This window comes from Colius striatus, chromosome 1 (genome assembly GCF_028858725.1).
Source record: "Colius striatus isolate bColStr4 chromosome 1, bColStr4.1.hap1, whole genome shotgun sequence".
Classification (NCBI taxonomy): Eukaryota; Metazoa; Chordata; class Aves; order Coliiformes; family Coliidae; genus Colius; species Colius striatus.
In genome coordinates, this window is record NC_084759.1 from 75,046,149 (window position 1) to 75,063,400 (window position 17,252).

The 17,252-nt window shown below is 37.3% G+C and overlaps 1 protein-coding gene across 3 annotated transcripts in view; it reads right to left on the bottom strand.

Moving 5' to 3' along the window:
- Positions 1-17,252, bottom strand: part of MID1 (midline 1) — a 192,903-nt gene that overhangs the window by 52,662 nt on the left and 122,989 nt on the right. For all 3 annotated transcript variants that reach the window (XM_061998778.1, XM_061998761.1, XM_061998769.1), the window contains exon 3: positions 692-787. In XM_061998778.1, coding sequence (XP_061854762.1) covers positions 692-787 — 96 coding nt within the window. The remainder of the gene's footprint in view (positions 1-691; positions 788-17,252) is intronic.

Genomic DNA, 17,252 nt, shown 5'->3' on the forward strand with positions numbered 1-17,252 from the left:
CTGATCTCTTCCTATATCAGTTCCCATGCCTGAATTACTCTGCAATTATTTTAATTTGCATGTAGAGCAGCTGTCCCCATGAGGTCATCTAACATATTCCAAAGATTTGGTGGAAATATGGATTCAGATCTAGCCCTGCTAAAGATGTTTTGTGATACTCAAATTGGAATATGAAGCTGAGGCAACTTAAAGACTTGTAAAGGCATCTCAGGCAACTGAAAGGCATCTTTCTTCTTCTGAAGATAAATACATGTAATGTGTGACTTTTGAGTCCACATGTATATTCAGATACTTAATTCTGATTTAAAAAACCCAACAAAAACAGTGGTTGATAGAAATCTAAATATTTTTGTGGATCATTATTCTTTATTTGCCTTAGTTTTCCACCTGTAAATATTACTCTGCCTCACAAAGGACTCAAAAAGATAAATGTGTTACAGATAGCAAGTAATCTGCTCAAGTATAGCAGGCATGGGGGTCATACAAACACATCATAATTAAAAGGGAACAGAAAGGAACGTAAAAGAGATGATCTGTATTGAGAATATATTTTTTCAGTGTAAAGCTCCAAGTCAGCGTATTGTTATTTTAATTTAGTGTTGCACTTTTGTTTTTTTCCTTAAACATTTGTTCCTGAATGCTAGAAGTGAACATTAGTTTACAAATATTTCAGGTGGAGGTCAGTACTCACTTCTACATGTTGACAGGTCTGAATGAGTTTCGCCAAAAGAGTTTCCAGTTCAGTATTCCTCTTAATAAGGTTGGTGAGATTACTCTCCAAATTTTGCTGTCAAAAAAACCAGAAAACATATTAGCATTCTGAAGAACTTAATGCTTTAGTGGACAGTTGAAAAATTGATATATTTTCCACAGTTATGAATGTGAGACTTTCATTTTGATATTTGACTCATTAGATGTTTTGCCTATGTATCACGTCCAAGAAGAAAAAACAGCAGAAAAGTTCACAATAAGAGCAAGTTAATAAAGAATTCTAAAGAAAAACATCCTTTCCACACATAAGACTGACATATCTACCCGCACACAGTACCTTCTTTCTTCTTAAGAGAGAACTTGTGATATATCTGCAACTGCTAGGAGGTCAAAATGCTTACTAGCTTCCAGATCTGAGGCCACATCCTGGCCACTGTGCAATTATGCGCAAACCTGAGATCTAACAACAAATGTTTCAGTCTCTCTTCTCCCCTCTATATCCAGAGGAAGGAAATTCAGCACATGAGGAGGAGGAGGTCTGTGATGGCTGTAATCTGGTTCCCTAATCTGGCTGCCTTGAGAGCACAGTTGCCATGCACTGTGCAACTTGCGGCTACCACAATATTACTATTAATACTTACAAATATCTAAATGGTGGAAGTCAAGAGGTTGGGGCACCACATTTTTCTATTGTATCTAGCAATAGGACAAGGGGGAATGGAAAGAAGCAACACAAAACACAAAAGTTCCATTTAAACACAAAAAGTTCCATTTAAATATAAGGAAAAACTATTTTACTGTGAGGGTGAGGGAGCCCTGGCACAGGCGGCACAGGCTGCCCAGGGAGGGTGTGGAGTCTCCTTCCTTGGGAGGTCTTCAAAGCCTTCCTGGATGTGTTTCTGTGCGACCTGATCTAGGTGACCTTGCTTCTGCAGGGGGGTTGGACTAGATGATTTCTAAAGGTCCCTTCCAACCCCTACCATTCTGTGATTCTATGATACCAACTCCTCATTTTTTACTACACATCCTAAGACAGTTGCTCTTTTACATAAATTCCACCTTCTAGAAGCACATGGGCATGAAAAGGTGCTCCTTTCAGGGGGAAGAGGTTCTCCTTTTTTTTTTTTCATAAAATGTAGTTTCCACAGAGATAAAAAAGCCCCATAAGTATTACTTAAGAACACAGAAGACAAAAAAGAAAGATGCAAGTCATTAAAGAGTCCTGACTATAAATACTCTTATTTCAATAACTTCAGAAGCATATGTTTTATCTTGAAAAATCTGAGGGCTGCTGGCATGACAAGCTGTTTCTCACAGTTATTCACCTATGTAAGCGTGTGAGACTAGTCCCTTGCTTAGTATTCCTGACAGGCTGTCAGTCCCTGCCTTTTAATTGTACCTTGTCCTCCGAGCAGCGCCCAGTATCTAGGAAGTATTGAACAAGAATATCAGAACTGGGTCCTGTGCTTCTCTCCCCACAAGAGCTGTAATATCTCTGCAGAGCTCTCATTAATTTCACTCCTCCTCATCTTTTATTAATGGGCTTCACACTACAGCTTTACCCCCTGATGGATCTATTCCATCGCTTAAGTGCCTTCAGCTACCATTAACTCGCCTGACTTTCCTCACCCTTCCCCCACCACCCTTACCACCTCCGTGCACACATTTACTGTGCACGTGTGTGTTTTCTGGCCCTGCTATTCCCTGCCTATTTCATGCTGTTTTGAAGCACTTTTGTTCCTTGCCCTCCCTTCCTGCAGCTGTGCAGTTTCCTTATTCCTTCTCGCATATGACTACAAACAATTTCCTTGCTGAAACACGTGTACTTTGGCATTTACCAGGGCTGATGCTATAACACTGGAAGAGCAGTCAGTCCTCTTCCATTAAAGATAACACAGGATTTTGATGACTTTACCCTTCAAGAAGCGTGATGTGTGTTTGAAGTACATAATTTTGGCATTTTCTTCCCAACACAGCCATGCATATCATGTATCACAAGCTATGGCTGTAAAAATACCTTCTACACTGCATTTATTTTATAGCCCATTAAAACAAAGAGTGACAAGAACGAACATTCTTTACCAAACAGTTTGAACTGTGTCTTATATTTCCATAAGCTGTACTGTGAATGATCATTTAATTGCAACGGCATGTTTGCTCTGCTGTTAGATGTCCCTTTGTAGAGTTGACAGCAATGTGCAAAGTCAAAATCCCATATATAGTTATGGTATCAGATAATCTTTGTCTTTAAAAACCAGTTTGTTAAGGGGGTCCAAATGTATAAATACTCTTGAAATTATATTTATATATTTTTTATTACTCATGTATTAATTTTATACATGTTCTAATGTTTTATACTAAAAAGTTTTAAATAAAAAATGTATATTTATGATTTATATTGTCTCATTTAAAACGTATTATTGGACATAACAAATGTTAAGAGTCAGGATCTATACCTACTGTGAAGAAAAAATTGTTCTCAAAGCTGTTATGGAACACTGCAGTGATTTTAAATAACCTGAAAATGTCTTCAACTAAGGCCATTAACACATGAAGAGTAATTGTTTTTCTCTAAACCAGAAATTTATTTACTCACAGATTATATATCATATATACTATACAGTTGAAGATCTGTATCTTCAGCTTTTTTTGAAGAACATCACTTTATATTAATGCTTTACAAGACAGCAAGAACCTGGCAGCTACTTTCTGAAATTAATGTCAATCTCTCCAGTTTCACTAGGCAAGTATTGAATGGTGGCTCTTAAAATTGGCCTGACTTGAAAGTTTTAAAGGTCATAAAATGCAATCAATTCTTGCAGTATGTTTACCTAGATTTTCTCTTGGCAGTATCTTTCTTTAATTCAGAACCATGGTACAGCTTTGCCAATTCCACGATAGTTGGGACCAGCAGCAGAATCCAAGCCCTGCTCTCTCAGTCTACTGGGTATAAGGGAAACCCGAAAGGGCCTGAAAGACTTAAATTTCAGAATCAGAAATTTGCTCAGAGCCTTTCCAAAGTGTCACAAACTCATTTCACACCCACACCTGAAACTTCTCAGCTCATGTTAAACTTCAATACCAGATTTGGAGCTCTGGCCATCTTGAGAAACTGATCCATTGCTGTAAACCAGAATTCCTGGAATAGTGAGCTGTAGCCAGGTTTTGAGTCTGGAAAAAGCGTGCTTTCGCTTTATGATGAGTACATGTGAAAATGAGTGGCAGAATGAGCTTATTCAAATTATCTTCCTTCTTCTCACCTCATCTTCTACTGTTGTTCTCTTACATTAACAAAATTAAAACTGTATTTTTAAAAAAGTTTAAAAAACATAATTTATTAAACATTTGCATGTGCCTTTCCTTTTTTTCTTTCTGTCACTTGTCAGTTTTCAGTGTTATCTGTCTACTAAAAACTGATCTTAGAAATTCAGAGTTGGGTTTTTAAAAGAAGGACAATAGGTGCTGTGCATTTAGTCTGTGAACAGGCTTCATGCATGCTTACTCAGTGGATTTAAACTGCTCTCAAGAGGCTAGATCAGGCTGAATCCTTCTTGACTTACCAATGCAGACTTAGCCCAAGATCTTGACATTCCGTGCGTGCTTTGCAACTGTTTTTACAACATCCAGTATAAAGTGAAAAGAATGCTTACTGTCCATTTAGCATGGTCTGACAACTATACAACATAAATATTCCTATAATCTTGGGATAAATCCAAGTACATGAAACCACAGACACATAATTGAAAAGGACAGTTGAGGATGATGTTTCATTTTGACTCTGCATGCCTATAAAATGATATGATCCAGGGACTGGAGTCTGAAGTTGGAAAAATTAATGCTAAAAATTAGAGGAAGGCAACTCAGGCCTGGTTGCCTCTTTAAGCCACTGTCTAGCTCACACTGAAGTCGTGATCTTGTCGCAGTAACAATCGCGTGAGGGTTGTGCCCTGACTGAAGTGGGAGGTCAGACTAGATGATCATAATGGTCTCTTCTGGCCTTTAAATCTATCAGTCTATGAAAACCAAATGTGAACCCATGCCCTTTGCCAAATTAACGGCCTCACGCAAAGCATTGCTTGTCTAAAATAGGAAGGTAGTACAAACAGATAGTCTTAAGCTACCATACGGGTTGGAAATGCTGTCAGAATAGATTAATGTAATCTTCTAAAGATAAAAATGCTGAGTTGTGTGCTCCTGCCTTACGTCACAGCAGAGAAAACAACATCCCTGAGATCATCTTCTCAGAGGCTTTTTTCTGCTCCATGAAAAATGTCTATTCAATGGGCCACAAAATAACTATATGGCTGTCAGTCACAATGAGATTTTAAATTCCATTTAAAGTAAGGTCACTGTCTTTTTCTCACTAAAAAGACTGGTTTTCCTACCACTTGTAAACGTAAGTATGCATTTGTATTTTCCACTCACTTCTTACTGGAAGGCTTTGAGAATCACTTCACTGAAACTGCAGCACATGCTAAGACTCACACACACTGTGGAACGGCACTTTGTAACAACAGCCTTGATCACCATTTACACCAAATCCATCATGATCAAAGCCTTATGGCAGCAAACATTGTCAGCAGTCTGAATTTCCTTTGCTCCTGGTGTAGAATCCTGGTTTAAAGAAGAAAACAACTTTGGAGAGCGTTCTGAGCTTATCAGACCCCTGCATTGCATAGTGGAAAATAGGTTTAGTACTTAGGCAGTTTTCATGAGAATCACAGCTATCCTCCTATCATTTCTTTACAAATGGTCAAACTGAAACTGATGATATATTTTTAGATTTCCTTGGTTAAAACATTTAACCAAAAGCCACACAGTTACACTGCAGTAAAACAAAGCTGAGGAATAAAACACTGCAAAGCATAAGTGCAATTATATCCTAATTTCCTAAAGCTAGCAGGGCAACCAGAGTGGTGTTGACATGGCAAATCAGTCTTTAATATATGCAGGCTAGCTAGAGATCATAAATATACACCCTGTCACCAACAAAGTCCATGCAAACACATCTTCATTGTAACTGTTTTTCCTGCCAACTTGAAGTTATGCTTGCACGTGCTCCAGTTACGTTTCCACCTCATTGTGGTGACATACCCTATGAACTAGGCCTGTTGCTTCCAGGACTTGTGTCTGACCTATTAAAAGAGTTGCCAATCAATTCCAGAAGAACTGTCAGAATATCAAGTGTGGTTTTGAGCCAGATTTTGGGTGTATGTGAGTTTAATGTTTCCTTTGGTGTTCTTTATTTAAATGGTCATGCCAGGTGCACATGGCAAAACCTTAGCTAATTTTTAGTCTATGTACTTGTCCTGAAACAGATGACTACTCTTCCGTAAGATACACATGCTCAACCCTGTATTTCTCCATCCAGGGAATGGTAATATTTGCGGTTAATAGGAATGATTGACCTCAAGTCTCAAATGTGCAGAGCTTGACAACTGCACTCCACATTTCTATGTGAAAAGAAATAACAGCTATGATGTTGATCCACTCCTGGGGACTACGATTTTACCTCAAATGATTACAGTACATCACAAGGAAAGACCCATGAGATATTACACTGTTAATTAACTGTTCAGGACCATTTTTATAAAAAGTGCAATAAAAATAGATGCATTTGTAGCCATTATGACTTGAATGATGTTAAATAAGTTGTGTCTATTTATATATTTCATAGCAATGTTGTTAATTTTTTTAATAGCCCTTACTTGAAAAGGGACATTGAGGAAATGAAAGGAAAACCAAGCATTTCAGATTCTTGGCCATATAAAATCTTTATTAACTGAGAGGACAACATTCTAGGGAAAACCTACCATTGCACTCTCATGTCTCTGCAAAGCCATGCCCTCAAATATACTATGGGTGCTTGCCATTTGCAGCCATAGCTCTGCTCTTTAACTACACTCTTCTGCCTAGCGAGTTGCTTTGCTGCCAAGCTCTTTAGTCTTCCTTCGCTGCTCCCTCCCCAGTGTATAAGAGAAATTTCAAAGTTGGAGTGTCTGAGGAAAAAAGGAAGAATGAGAGCTATAGCAAAAGTTTTCCCTTGATGTGCAGTATTAGGTTTGGGAAAGAATTAAAACCTATTCTAACTATTCTGACCATTATCATCAGGAATGCAGGCTAATGGAACTGACACTGTTTAGTTATTGTCAATATTAGGATGTGAAATGGACATAAAAAATGAAAAGAAAAGAACATTTTCTTTTAAACAGTGAAAGCAATTTGTTTTCTGTGGGTATTCAAATATGTTACAGTAACTTTGGCCCAGTTTAGACATGGACAAAACTGACTATATAGGACAAGTAAATTTTTTAGAGACTCCTATTTTAATTAAAATATTAGAAGATATCCAAATGTTGGTTTGGCTGGGATCTGGAGGCTTAGCTCAGTCCTATTTCTACTGAGTTGTTAAACAAACCAGGACTAGAATAATAATCAGGAACCAAGGATCGAGAAAGACTAGATGAAGTATTTGACTAAATTAAAGCCCAGAACCAGACTTTTTCTGATACGTGATGTAATAAAGGTTCACAAAACTGTGAATTTGAGACTGCAATATATTTGTGTGATTTTTTTTTAAAAAAATGATATAATAGTCAAACTGGAAGCTGAAGCGTTAAAAGAGCACAACAAATACCAGACATCCTGCATTTAAAGTTTGTTCTTAAAGACTTATTGTGGAGAGCTAGAGATTTCTAAGCTCATTCTTTCCCCATGGGCTAATCCAGTGCAGTGAAGGGTGTTAAGGAGAATTTGAACTGTTGCACAGCTGTCCTGCCACTTCCAGTCTCCCAGGACGTGGAATGTACTTAAAATCAACAAGAGCTCCTGCTCATGAGATGCCTAATCTAATCTTACGCAAGCAAGATCTGGGAAGTATTCATTCCAAAACCTGAAGTTCTGAGCTTTGCCCATAACTAATGACAGACATTTATATGAAGAGAAAGAAAAAGCTCATCTAAAGAACCACAATTTATGCACTGTTATTAAAGTCCTGGCTTCTACAGATGTCTGCCTAAACATTTCTGAATGTTTGTATTTTATTTAAGAGGTTGCATTATGGAAAAAAATCTGGTTTTAATCAGTCCGTACATATTATGCATTTTGCGGTTGAAAAATTCCATCTTATCTAACCAGGTGTGTATAAAAAGCAATTCAGTATTATGCAAAACTGGCAAGTTCGAAAAGACAGCTAGATAGGTGATGAGTAGAGAGAGTCAACATAGTGGTTTGGTCTGTGTTTGGTAGCAGACCAGTGGAGCCCTCAGAAATCTAATTCAGCTCTTCTGCTGGCTTGTAACAAAGCTGACAGTTGATGCAGCTGCACCCATCTGAATTTATGTTCCTTAGTATGGCAAATGGTACTTTGAAGGACCTCTACATATTGCCCTCTTGAGGATATTAATTGTCTAACCAGAGAATGAAGCTGGAATTCTGTCTCTTTGCACGGCTGGAAGGACTAGGACATCCAGGGAACAAGTTGGCTTTGTCTGCTACCAGTGCAATATCAAACAGTTGGGCTAAATAGATAAGTAGCATCTCTTATTCAAGAAATGGGAGTAACTTTCTGTGCAGTTCCTCTGTAGAGAGAGGACACAGGCCCATCTGTGAACACTATGTATTCCCAGCTGTTGCTCTGGTGGTATATTAGGAGCTATTTAAATGCCATCGGTAAGCCCAAGTGACACCAAAGCGTAGCATTTAATTTGGAAAATGCCTATCTCACTGTCCAACAGCATGGTGCATGAGGCAACGGTCAATGAACCAGCCAATCACGAAGCTACAACTCTGACTAAATGATACTAAATGAAATAATCAAAGATACTAAACATTGTAAGTACCATTTACAATTATGTTTTAGGAGAGGTGGTTGTGTTTCCAAACTCTCCAGGATTTTGCTCCATGAGCTAGTTCTTCCACTCTGGAGCACTCTGGTTTTGTGCCACCAAAGTCATTGGTGGCTCTGTCTTTTCCTTCCAGTGAATATACTTCAGTTGCAAGAGGTTACTTGTATTAAAATGTTGGCATCTGTCCAGTTTAATGCTCAGACTGGCACATGCTCATTGCCTTGCTGCCCACATTTAGAGCTTGGTCTAGACAGAAGTGTAAATCTTTCTGTGTTTTATTCTCTTCATTTGCTCAATTTCCTATTCAGTATACTGAACGCCTCAACCATACTGAAGAAATGCTCCAAAAGAAGTTTGGCATGGTGAGCTTGAGTTATTCAGTTTTAAAGTTTAGGCATGGGCTTAAATACTTTTTTTAAAAAAAGGCTTAAACATTGGTCTGAAATACTTGTCAATCTGTCCAGATAAACTAATTTAACAGTATTTTTCTATACAAAGCTTTTAATCAAGCACTAGATTTTTAATTTATGAGTTAAGGAAATAATCATTCTTGATTCAGATTTCTGCTACAGAGTTGTTAATATAGTTAAATTTTTGACTTTACAAGTTGCTGTGGATGAAACCAGACAATAGTGCTAAATAATCTTAGTACAATTAAATATTTAGGTACTTATTAAAACAATGTGATGGTGACAAGTTTAAACTAAATGGTGAGTATAAACTGCAAGGTACAGACCATTATTTGGAATCAGATTTTGGTTTATATTTCTGTTATACACAGGTGAAGTTTCTATTCTGACCTGCCTAACCCTTATACATCATCAGAGAGAAACTGCAGATTTCAAATCGACCAACCAGCAACAAATAAAAAAATAATCCACAAACCCCAAACAAAAAAAGGTCAGTAACTAAACAAAATCAACACCAAAAAAATAGGAGAGTTTTGTTGGAAAACCAGGTCCAGGTGTGAATATAATTTATATATGGATCCACTGGCAAAATAACAACAAACAGCACTTGTCTTTTTCCCTTGATGAAATTAAATTTTTCCCTAAATGAAAGAAAAGTATAGCAAGGAAATAGGCAGCAAGAAGAGGTGTCATCCTCCCTCGTTTAACGTACAACAATCAGCAGTGGACCCAACCCCATTTCCAGACATCCTGATTTCCCTCACCACTCTAACCTTCAAAACACTTAAGTATTTTGCTTCCTTTTCTTTCATATTACTATGACCTGCCCAGCTACTCTTACGATGTCCCCATCACCTCCTGCTACATTTTATGAACCTGAGTTGAACCCTGTTACTGGCTCTTGCTTTGCTGATAGCGTACGGTGCCAAGAGTGTCTGAGTGGAAGGTCTGAAAGTAATGTAGATGCTCAATAAAATTCTCAAGGGAGTGAGAGATGTGCTGCTACAGCCAGGGAAGCACTCAAAGAAATAATTCCTTTCCTTCCCCTGCTATTAGTTTTCAGTCCCTATTGGAGTGCACATTCACTCAGATTAAAACACAATAATAAATTAAATGTTAATCCAACTAGCATTTGAGGGGGCAATAATTCAAGGACAGATTACTATTTAACAGCCATTGACAATGTATACAGAATGGTTAAAAACCACAACAAGTCAGAAGCAAATGTTCCATGTGGAGGCCACAGCGGAGTTGCTTATTTCATTTATTTCAGCATTGCAGATAATCACAGATGTGTTTCATTTTACTAACATGAACTAATCAATTCATATGAAGTAATGAATGGTTCATTCTAAAATGAACAATTGCATGAGGTTACCTCAAAGTAGGGAAATTTAGCTCAAGAAAGTATGTTTACAAGTACTTATGTGGTTTATTTTTACTATGTTCCTATGATAATAAATCACTTGTAGTATGCTAAACCATAAACGTAACTCAAGCTGGTTTTACTTCATCAATACTTGAGGTCGCATCATTACGAAACTACTGGGGTTTTTTTGTTTCAGCTTACACCTTGAAAGCATATCCAGGGTAAAACTTCTTTCAGTAAGAATCAGTCAGTAAGACTATGATAATATGCTCCTAGTAGCATCACAGAACTCTGGTTTCTCAACACATTTAAAACATACCATTAAAAAATGGCAAAGTGGTAGGTCACGTTGTATGAAAACAGAGGACATTTTCAGAAAAAAAAAATTGTAAATAGAAGCCCAAATATGTGCACCTGTAAGACTTAAAACTTGCACTGTGCAAACACGGGCTCATCTATCACTGTTTCAATTTCTAAGACATTATTTTGTACTGCAGCTTCTGAGTTGGAACTCCCTCTGATTTCTTGACATTTCAGATTCTCAACTGAAAGGCAGAATACTAAGGAAATATTGATGTGTTATTTTCATAAAAGAACTGGAGCAATTAATAACAGATCCACATGTTCTAATAGGAAGAGACTTTGAATATTTTACTAATAATATAAGGACAAGATGCTTTATCTTTGGCCTTAAGATTGAGCATTCAAATTTGCATTATTAAATTTGGTAAACCAGGCATCAGGAAACAGAGCATTTACAGGAAACAGAGCATTTAATGCATAGGAAAAGCAAAGTAATTTTTTTAGTACATATACTAGAACCTCATAAATGCCCAATTAAGAATAACAGAGAATAAAACATCTGAATCCATGGTTCCTTTTTCATAAGAATGACAAGTGATAGGTATAACCCATCCTTTCTTTCAAATATTATAAATTTAAGAAAAATCAAAATCATTTTAAAGTTCCATTTTCTTGCTACCTCTTCTTCCTCCAGAATACCAAATGCTGAAATGATGGTTCTGCAGAGGAACTAAAGTGTGAGTAATGAAGCCTTCTAACTTACTTTCGAATGATTTACAAAGAATCTTTGACTCTTTCATCTTACCTAGTCCAGCACATCTAAACTAGGGATGCAGAATTGAGCTAGTCTTACATGGCCTGCTGATGATCTTCATATTAGGTGGACTAACAGTAGGAAAATGAGGAATCAGCCTGCTGAACCCTCTCATATAGCTGTGGCCCATTTTCTGTAACCATTTACCGTGACAAACATTCAATAATGAAAAATAAATGCGCTTATGTTTTGGTGAAAAGACTAGCAATTTAGATGTGAAAATCAATTATCCCTGGAGAAAGAGGGTGGAAGATCTTAACATTTCATTTGACACATTTAGATAACAAACTCAATTTATACAGACTTCCTCCAGACAAATTATTCATTTGATTTATCACAGTCTTTGAAGTTTTCCCTACTATCAAGGCTGGCAAACTTTTTCCACTGAAAACATGAGCCAATACTGATTATATAAATATGCTTTTCATGGCACTTTGGGAAGATATAAAAACTATAAAGATCATAGAAGTATCCATTTGGGGCCTTCAATTAACTAATTTTTATTTTGATCTCAGCCAAAGTTTTCCTCTTTGGAGAAAAGACATGAACTTAATTCACCCAATACACTACTCCAGGTCTGTATTTTCTGTCTGTTGTTTCTGAGAGACTGGCTTATGGACTTCATGAGAAATACCTTCTCTTTAGCCATACAAAACATACGCAACCAACCACGCATAGGTACTCATACATGCTCTGTAAGATGGAAGAAATAAGTTATGCAATGTGCAAATGATGTAGAGGGAGAACAGAGTCTCCTCTAATGTTTCTGTGCATGATCAACAATAGCATTTTGAGGTCCCACAATACTGACTGGGGTCTGAGCCTGATTTCATATATCCAGCAGTATTTTAAACACCCCAATGAAAATGTACTTCTTTAATTTCCTTTTTTCTTTTCCTTAACTGAAGGAATTAGGTTTGACTGAAGGGTTAGATCTCATCTTCCTGCAGGAAAGAAGGCCCAGAGTACCTCATCACAGTATTCCTGCACTTAAAAGGCACCTGCAAAGAGGAGTCTCTCTTCACAAGGAGCCATACAGAGAAGACAGGGAGCAATAAGTACAAGTTGCACTGGGTGACATTTCATCTCAATGTGAGAAGGACTGTGACAGTCTCCTCAGGGATGTGGTAGAGTCCTCACCACTGGAGGTCTTCAAGACAGTCTACATAACTTCACCTAGGCTCTCTTTTTGAATCAGATCACCTTTCGAGGTCCCTTCTAAACTGGAGTGTTCTACAATTGTTCATGTATTAAATACTTTTATGAAAGAGCTGTAGTTACAATTTAATAATTCTAAGTGTGGCTCTGTGTGCGTGTGCAAGTACATGTGTGCACATGCATATAGATGCTTTTTAGCAAATGCTCCAGTGCAATCAACCTACAGGTTAGCTCGGGCTCTTACTCTGCCTTGCTGGGCTCTGTGCTTGTATCTTGAGTGGATTTGCCCAGTCTGAGCTGATTTCAATTATGCGCCTCTCTCCTTATTTTGAATACTATAGGGTCATTAACAGTCAAAAATGAGTAATGTACAGAAGAGGGGAACTGGTCCACTCTTTCCCATACCTCCAGGAGTCTGAAAAGCAAAGCCTGGCAACACTTATCAACCTTCAGGACATCAGGCTTTCCCAGACTTTGATTCTTCCTTTCTGCACGCACGCCTGTCTCATGCATAAACATGCAAATCTGTGAGATGGCCATGAAAATAATTGTGCAAATAGATGAAGGGGTGTCAGAAGGACGACAGAGTATATTGATTGCATAACCGATGTTGAGAGCGGCTCTATTTTCCCAATCGCTCTGCTGTTTCTGGAAGTGTGTACATTTTGCAGTTACACCGTGACAGGAAAAGCAAGTTTGCCTTGTTAAGCCTTTCATTCTATTGCAACTGTTCATGCAGGATATGGGAATTACATCTGGGAAACTGCATATTCTAGTTAATATTACTGAATATTGAAATGACAGATCTTCTCTTTTTTTTGTTATTTGCCTCTTCTAGAGTGGTTTCTATTGCACATGCTTACAGTATAAAACTAGCTTTTATGGGGATTTGTTAATTAATAAGGACCTTACTTTATAGTTCAATATCTCAGGATCTTTTTACATCTGCAATAATTTATTTGTTCCAAAAGTTCACAGCAACTCAAACCATGCAATGTCTTTGTTTCCATAGTAACTACCTTTTTTAACTGAAAGAAACAAATTAAACACCAAATACAAGAGGACTTAAAATGCCTTAAATTACCCATTTAAGTAATTAAATAAAAATTAATAAGCACAGTATTCTTAATAGAGATAAAATGGTAATAGAGCATACATTGTACTTTCCCTCTATGAATTTCAATTACTTTTACAAAAGAGAAACATTTTGATCATTATTTTACAGATTATTCATTTTCCCTAAGATCAAATGCCTTTAATCTAAAACCTACTGAAGGCTATAGTATTTTTCCCTACCGAGTCAGTGGGCTTTGAATGAGATTCATCAGAGGGCTTTAAAGTTAAGAAGAAGGTGCCATGTGCTGGAACACATGCTTGTAAAGATCCCATTGATCCTGGTGGGTAACAAGTTGACCACATACTCTCACAGCAAACGTGGCTCTTGTCACCACAAAAGCGTTCAAATGCTGGAAGAGTTTGCCCAAAGAGGCTGTGGGTTTATGTTCTCAAATATATTCAAATATATTAGTTCCTAACTAAACTGCCTTCATTGTGCAGAGGGGGCTGGAACAGATAACCTCCAGTGGTCACCTGCAAACTAAATGATTCTGTAGTATTGTAATTAAGATGCTTATTTTCTTAAGTCATAAATTTTACTAAAACTGTGAAAATCTGTAGATCTCTTAAGAGAGCTGAGCCTTAAAGAACTTGATGTATGAAGATCTTAACAAAGTATATTGATTTAGAAGCTTTCTTATACACTATTTGGTATTTCACTAGATCCACGAGACCTATGATATCCATATGAGGTAAGCAAAAGTGCTTTTTATGAAAGTAAAAGGAATTAATAAATATCTATTAATTTCAGATTTAGTTTTAAGTATTCAAAGAGAGCGATTTCAGGAGAATCAGCTTTTAGGATTTTTATAAGCTTGTGAGCTTTCTCAGAAGTCTAACATGCATCATTACGGTACATAGCTGCCAATTGTTATGTACATTAGATTGCACTATTTAAAGTATATTGTAAACTACAAGTAAATAACACAGCTACATAGCTGTTGTGTTATTGAATCTATTATTTCAGTTCTTCTGCAGGATATCAAGTTTCAATGAATAACATACTTTCTGGGTAGTGCACAATTACAGAAAAGTAACACCTTTTCTACTGCACCTGGAATCTGTCACAAAGGAAAAGATTGTAATTTATTAAGAGATATTTTTGGTTTTCATGTCAATTGTGCAGGATGATAAATAAACCAGAACAGGAACTCCAAGGCACCTTCAGCTTTTTCTATTTCTACTAAAAAGAAAAATCTGATTTCTTTTCCTCCATTCAGCATTACCTGTGCATTCTAAGCACAGGTGAAAAAATTGACACTCTTTTTTCAAGACTTGGTCTGTCAGCATGTGGCATCAGACAGTTGCATTTTAATGCTCCAGGGCTGCCCTGATAGGCATGAAAGTTTCAGAGAGGTTTAATTTTAAAACCCATCAATGGAGAGAACAGATTCAAGTCGGCTTTTAACTGCTTTTAACATTTGCCTGCTTGATGTGAAAGCTGTAGGGCAAAAGGAAGAAAAAGCCTTAAATGTGTGTGGATTGCTTTACGTAGAAGCGCAAACTAAATTAGTACTACACAGTGTTAAGAAAGTGTAAAGAAAAGAGCACCATCTAAATGGATTACAAATCCTTACACAAAACTTGTGCCTATTTCCCAGTTTTCTCTGAATAGGCTGCCTGCCCTGTTTTTCTCTGTCCCATGAAATTGTGCTTTTTTTCCACAGTCTAAAATGCCACTTAGATGAAGTGAAATCCTTAATTCTTTTGAGAGTATACAGTATGGGTCTCTAATTAGGACAATCCGAATACTTTGTACTGAAATAATGCACCAATCAAATAAAAATGCAAGCTAAAAATTGCACTCTCTTTTTTTTTTTTCCCTGAAGGTCTTGCAAAAGACTGAAAGCATTTTCAGTTTAGTCTCATAGATTTAAAAATTTGAGCGTTATTCTGCATCAGAGCTGTAATGAGTCACTTTGATACTAACAATGGAGTTTATAATTTCACACCAGGCTGGTCATCACTTAAAACCATTTATTTCAGCTCAGTACATCCCCTGTTAATTGGAATGTTTTGCTGGTGGTGTGTTTGTATTAATATACAGTCATGTCATTATGGCCATTAGGCTCAACTTCTTCTCTTGAATACAGCCCAGGAAGCTGCCCCTGCCCCCCAAATCCATGCATATTGTTATCTGGATTTAGATACACTAACGTCTATCTTCTCACTCAACTGTGAGTTTTAGATGAAATAAAATAATTAGCATGCAAAATTTTGCAGTATCTCTTGCACACCTGGTCAGATTCTGCAATTACTGTGGTCATGTCTGGCCTTAAAAAGATGAGAATTTGTAATGTCTGCTTGCCTCAAGTTTTAAAAAGTAGAAGTTTTGCTCTACACAAAAGGATAAATTCAGCCATTAGCAGAGTGCAAGAATCAGATGATTTCCAGAGATAAGGCTCAGTTCATAATTTATCTTCAACTATTTAAAACATATTTCAGACTTTTAAAAGCTATTACTCATATCAACAGGGACTGTAGTTTCAACTTTGATTACGCACATTTGACATTCCCATTATTTGCTCCATACAGCAAGATCAAACTTTAGTCATTCCAGACTAAATTTTCCAGTTATGTTTTAAACTTCCAGTTCCAGTTCCAGATTAAATTTTTCAGTTACAGTTACAATTTTCCTCGGCTTGATTTTATTTCATTTGTATTTTTAGGAAAATGTCAGACAAAATCACCAGATAACAACAGGCTAGGGGAAATATGCTGCTATCAATGATAAAAAGTCTTTATCTGCTACTTTAGTGCTTATAAAGCTGGACTTAAATTTGGCAGGAGAGGCTTCTGTGCCAAGTACGTGCCTTTTTGCCTTTTGCTGCCAGTCCTTCTAAATTCAGGCAAGATCTGAAAAAGCCGTACATCACAGTTTTGCACCTAAAAGTTCTGAAGAGTGTCAATGCTAACTGAACACCAGACTCCCAGTTGACCAAGACAGTGCGTATACCATCAAGGTACAGCTAAAGGCTACTAAAGCCAAATTACAGTATGTTTTTAATGACTTCTCCCATCTGATGACCCAAGGCAGGGTCATATTACAGATCCAAAAGCAGAGTTTGTTTCCCCTGTGCCCTCAATTCTCCTCCTTTGAGGACCCACTAGCTAATGCAGAGAAGTTCAATTAAAAATTGAAATGAAGCAAGCACCATAGTTTGATTAGAAACAGAGAAAGGAGTTTGACAAAGACATGATCTGGTAGACTAGCAATGAATAAAAATTGCTTCTGGACAGCCTAGGTTGGAAGGAGGTGCTGGGAAAAAAAGGGGATGGACAGCTGGAAAAGCGACTTTGGCAAAGGATACTGAGACTGGGATTTGGGTGAGCTGGAAGCCCCTCTGGAAGTATAGCCAGAGAAGAGAGCCTGAAAGTGAGAGTGTAAAATATCAGGGTAGGTACTGGCAATGATATAGGAATGAAAGAGAGTCAGAAATTGTTTTAAGGTAAGATGAGGGAAGGAAGAAGCAGAGCAAATGGACCAGAGGAAGGTCAGCATGGGTTAGATGAGAAACTGCATA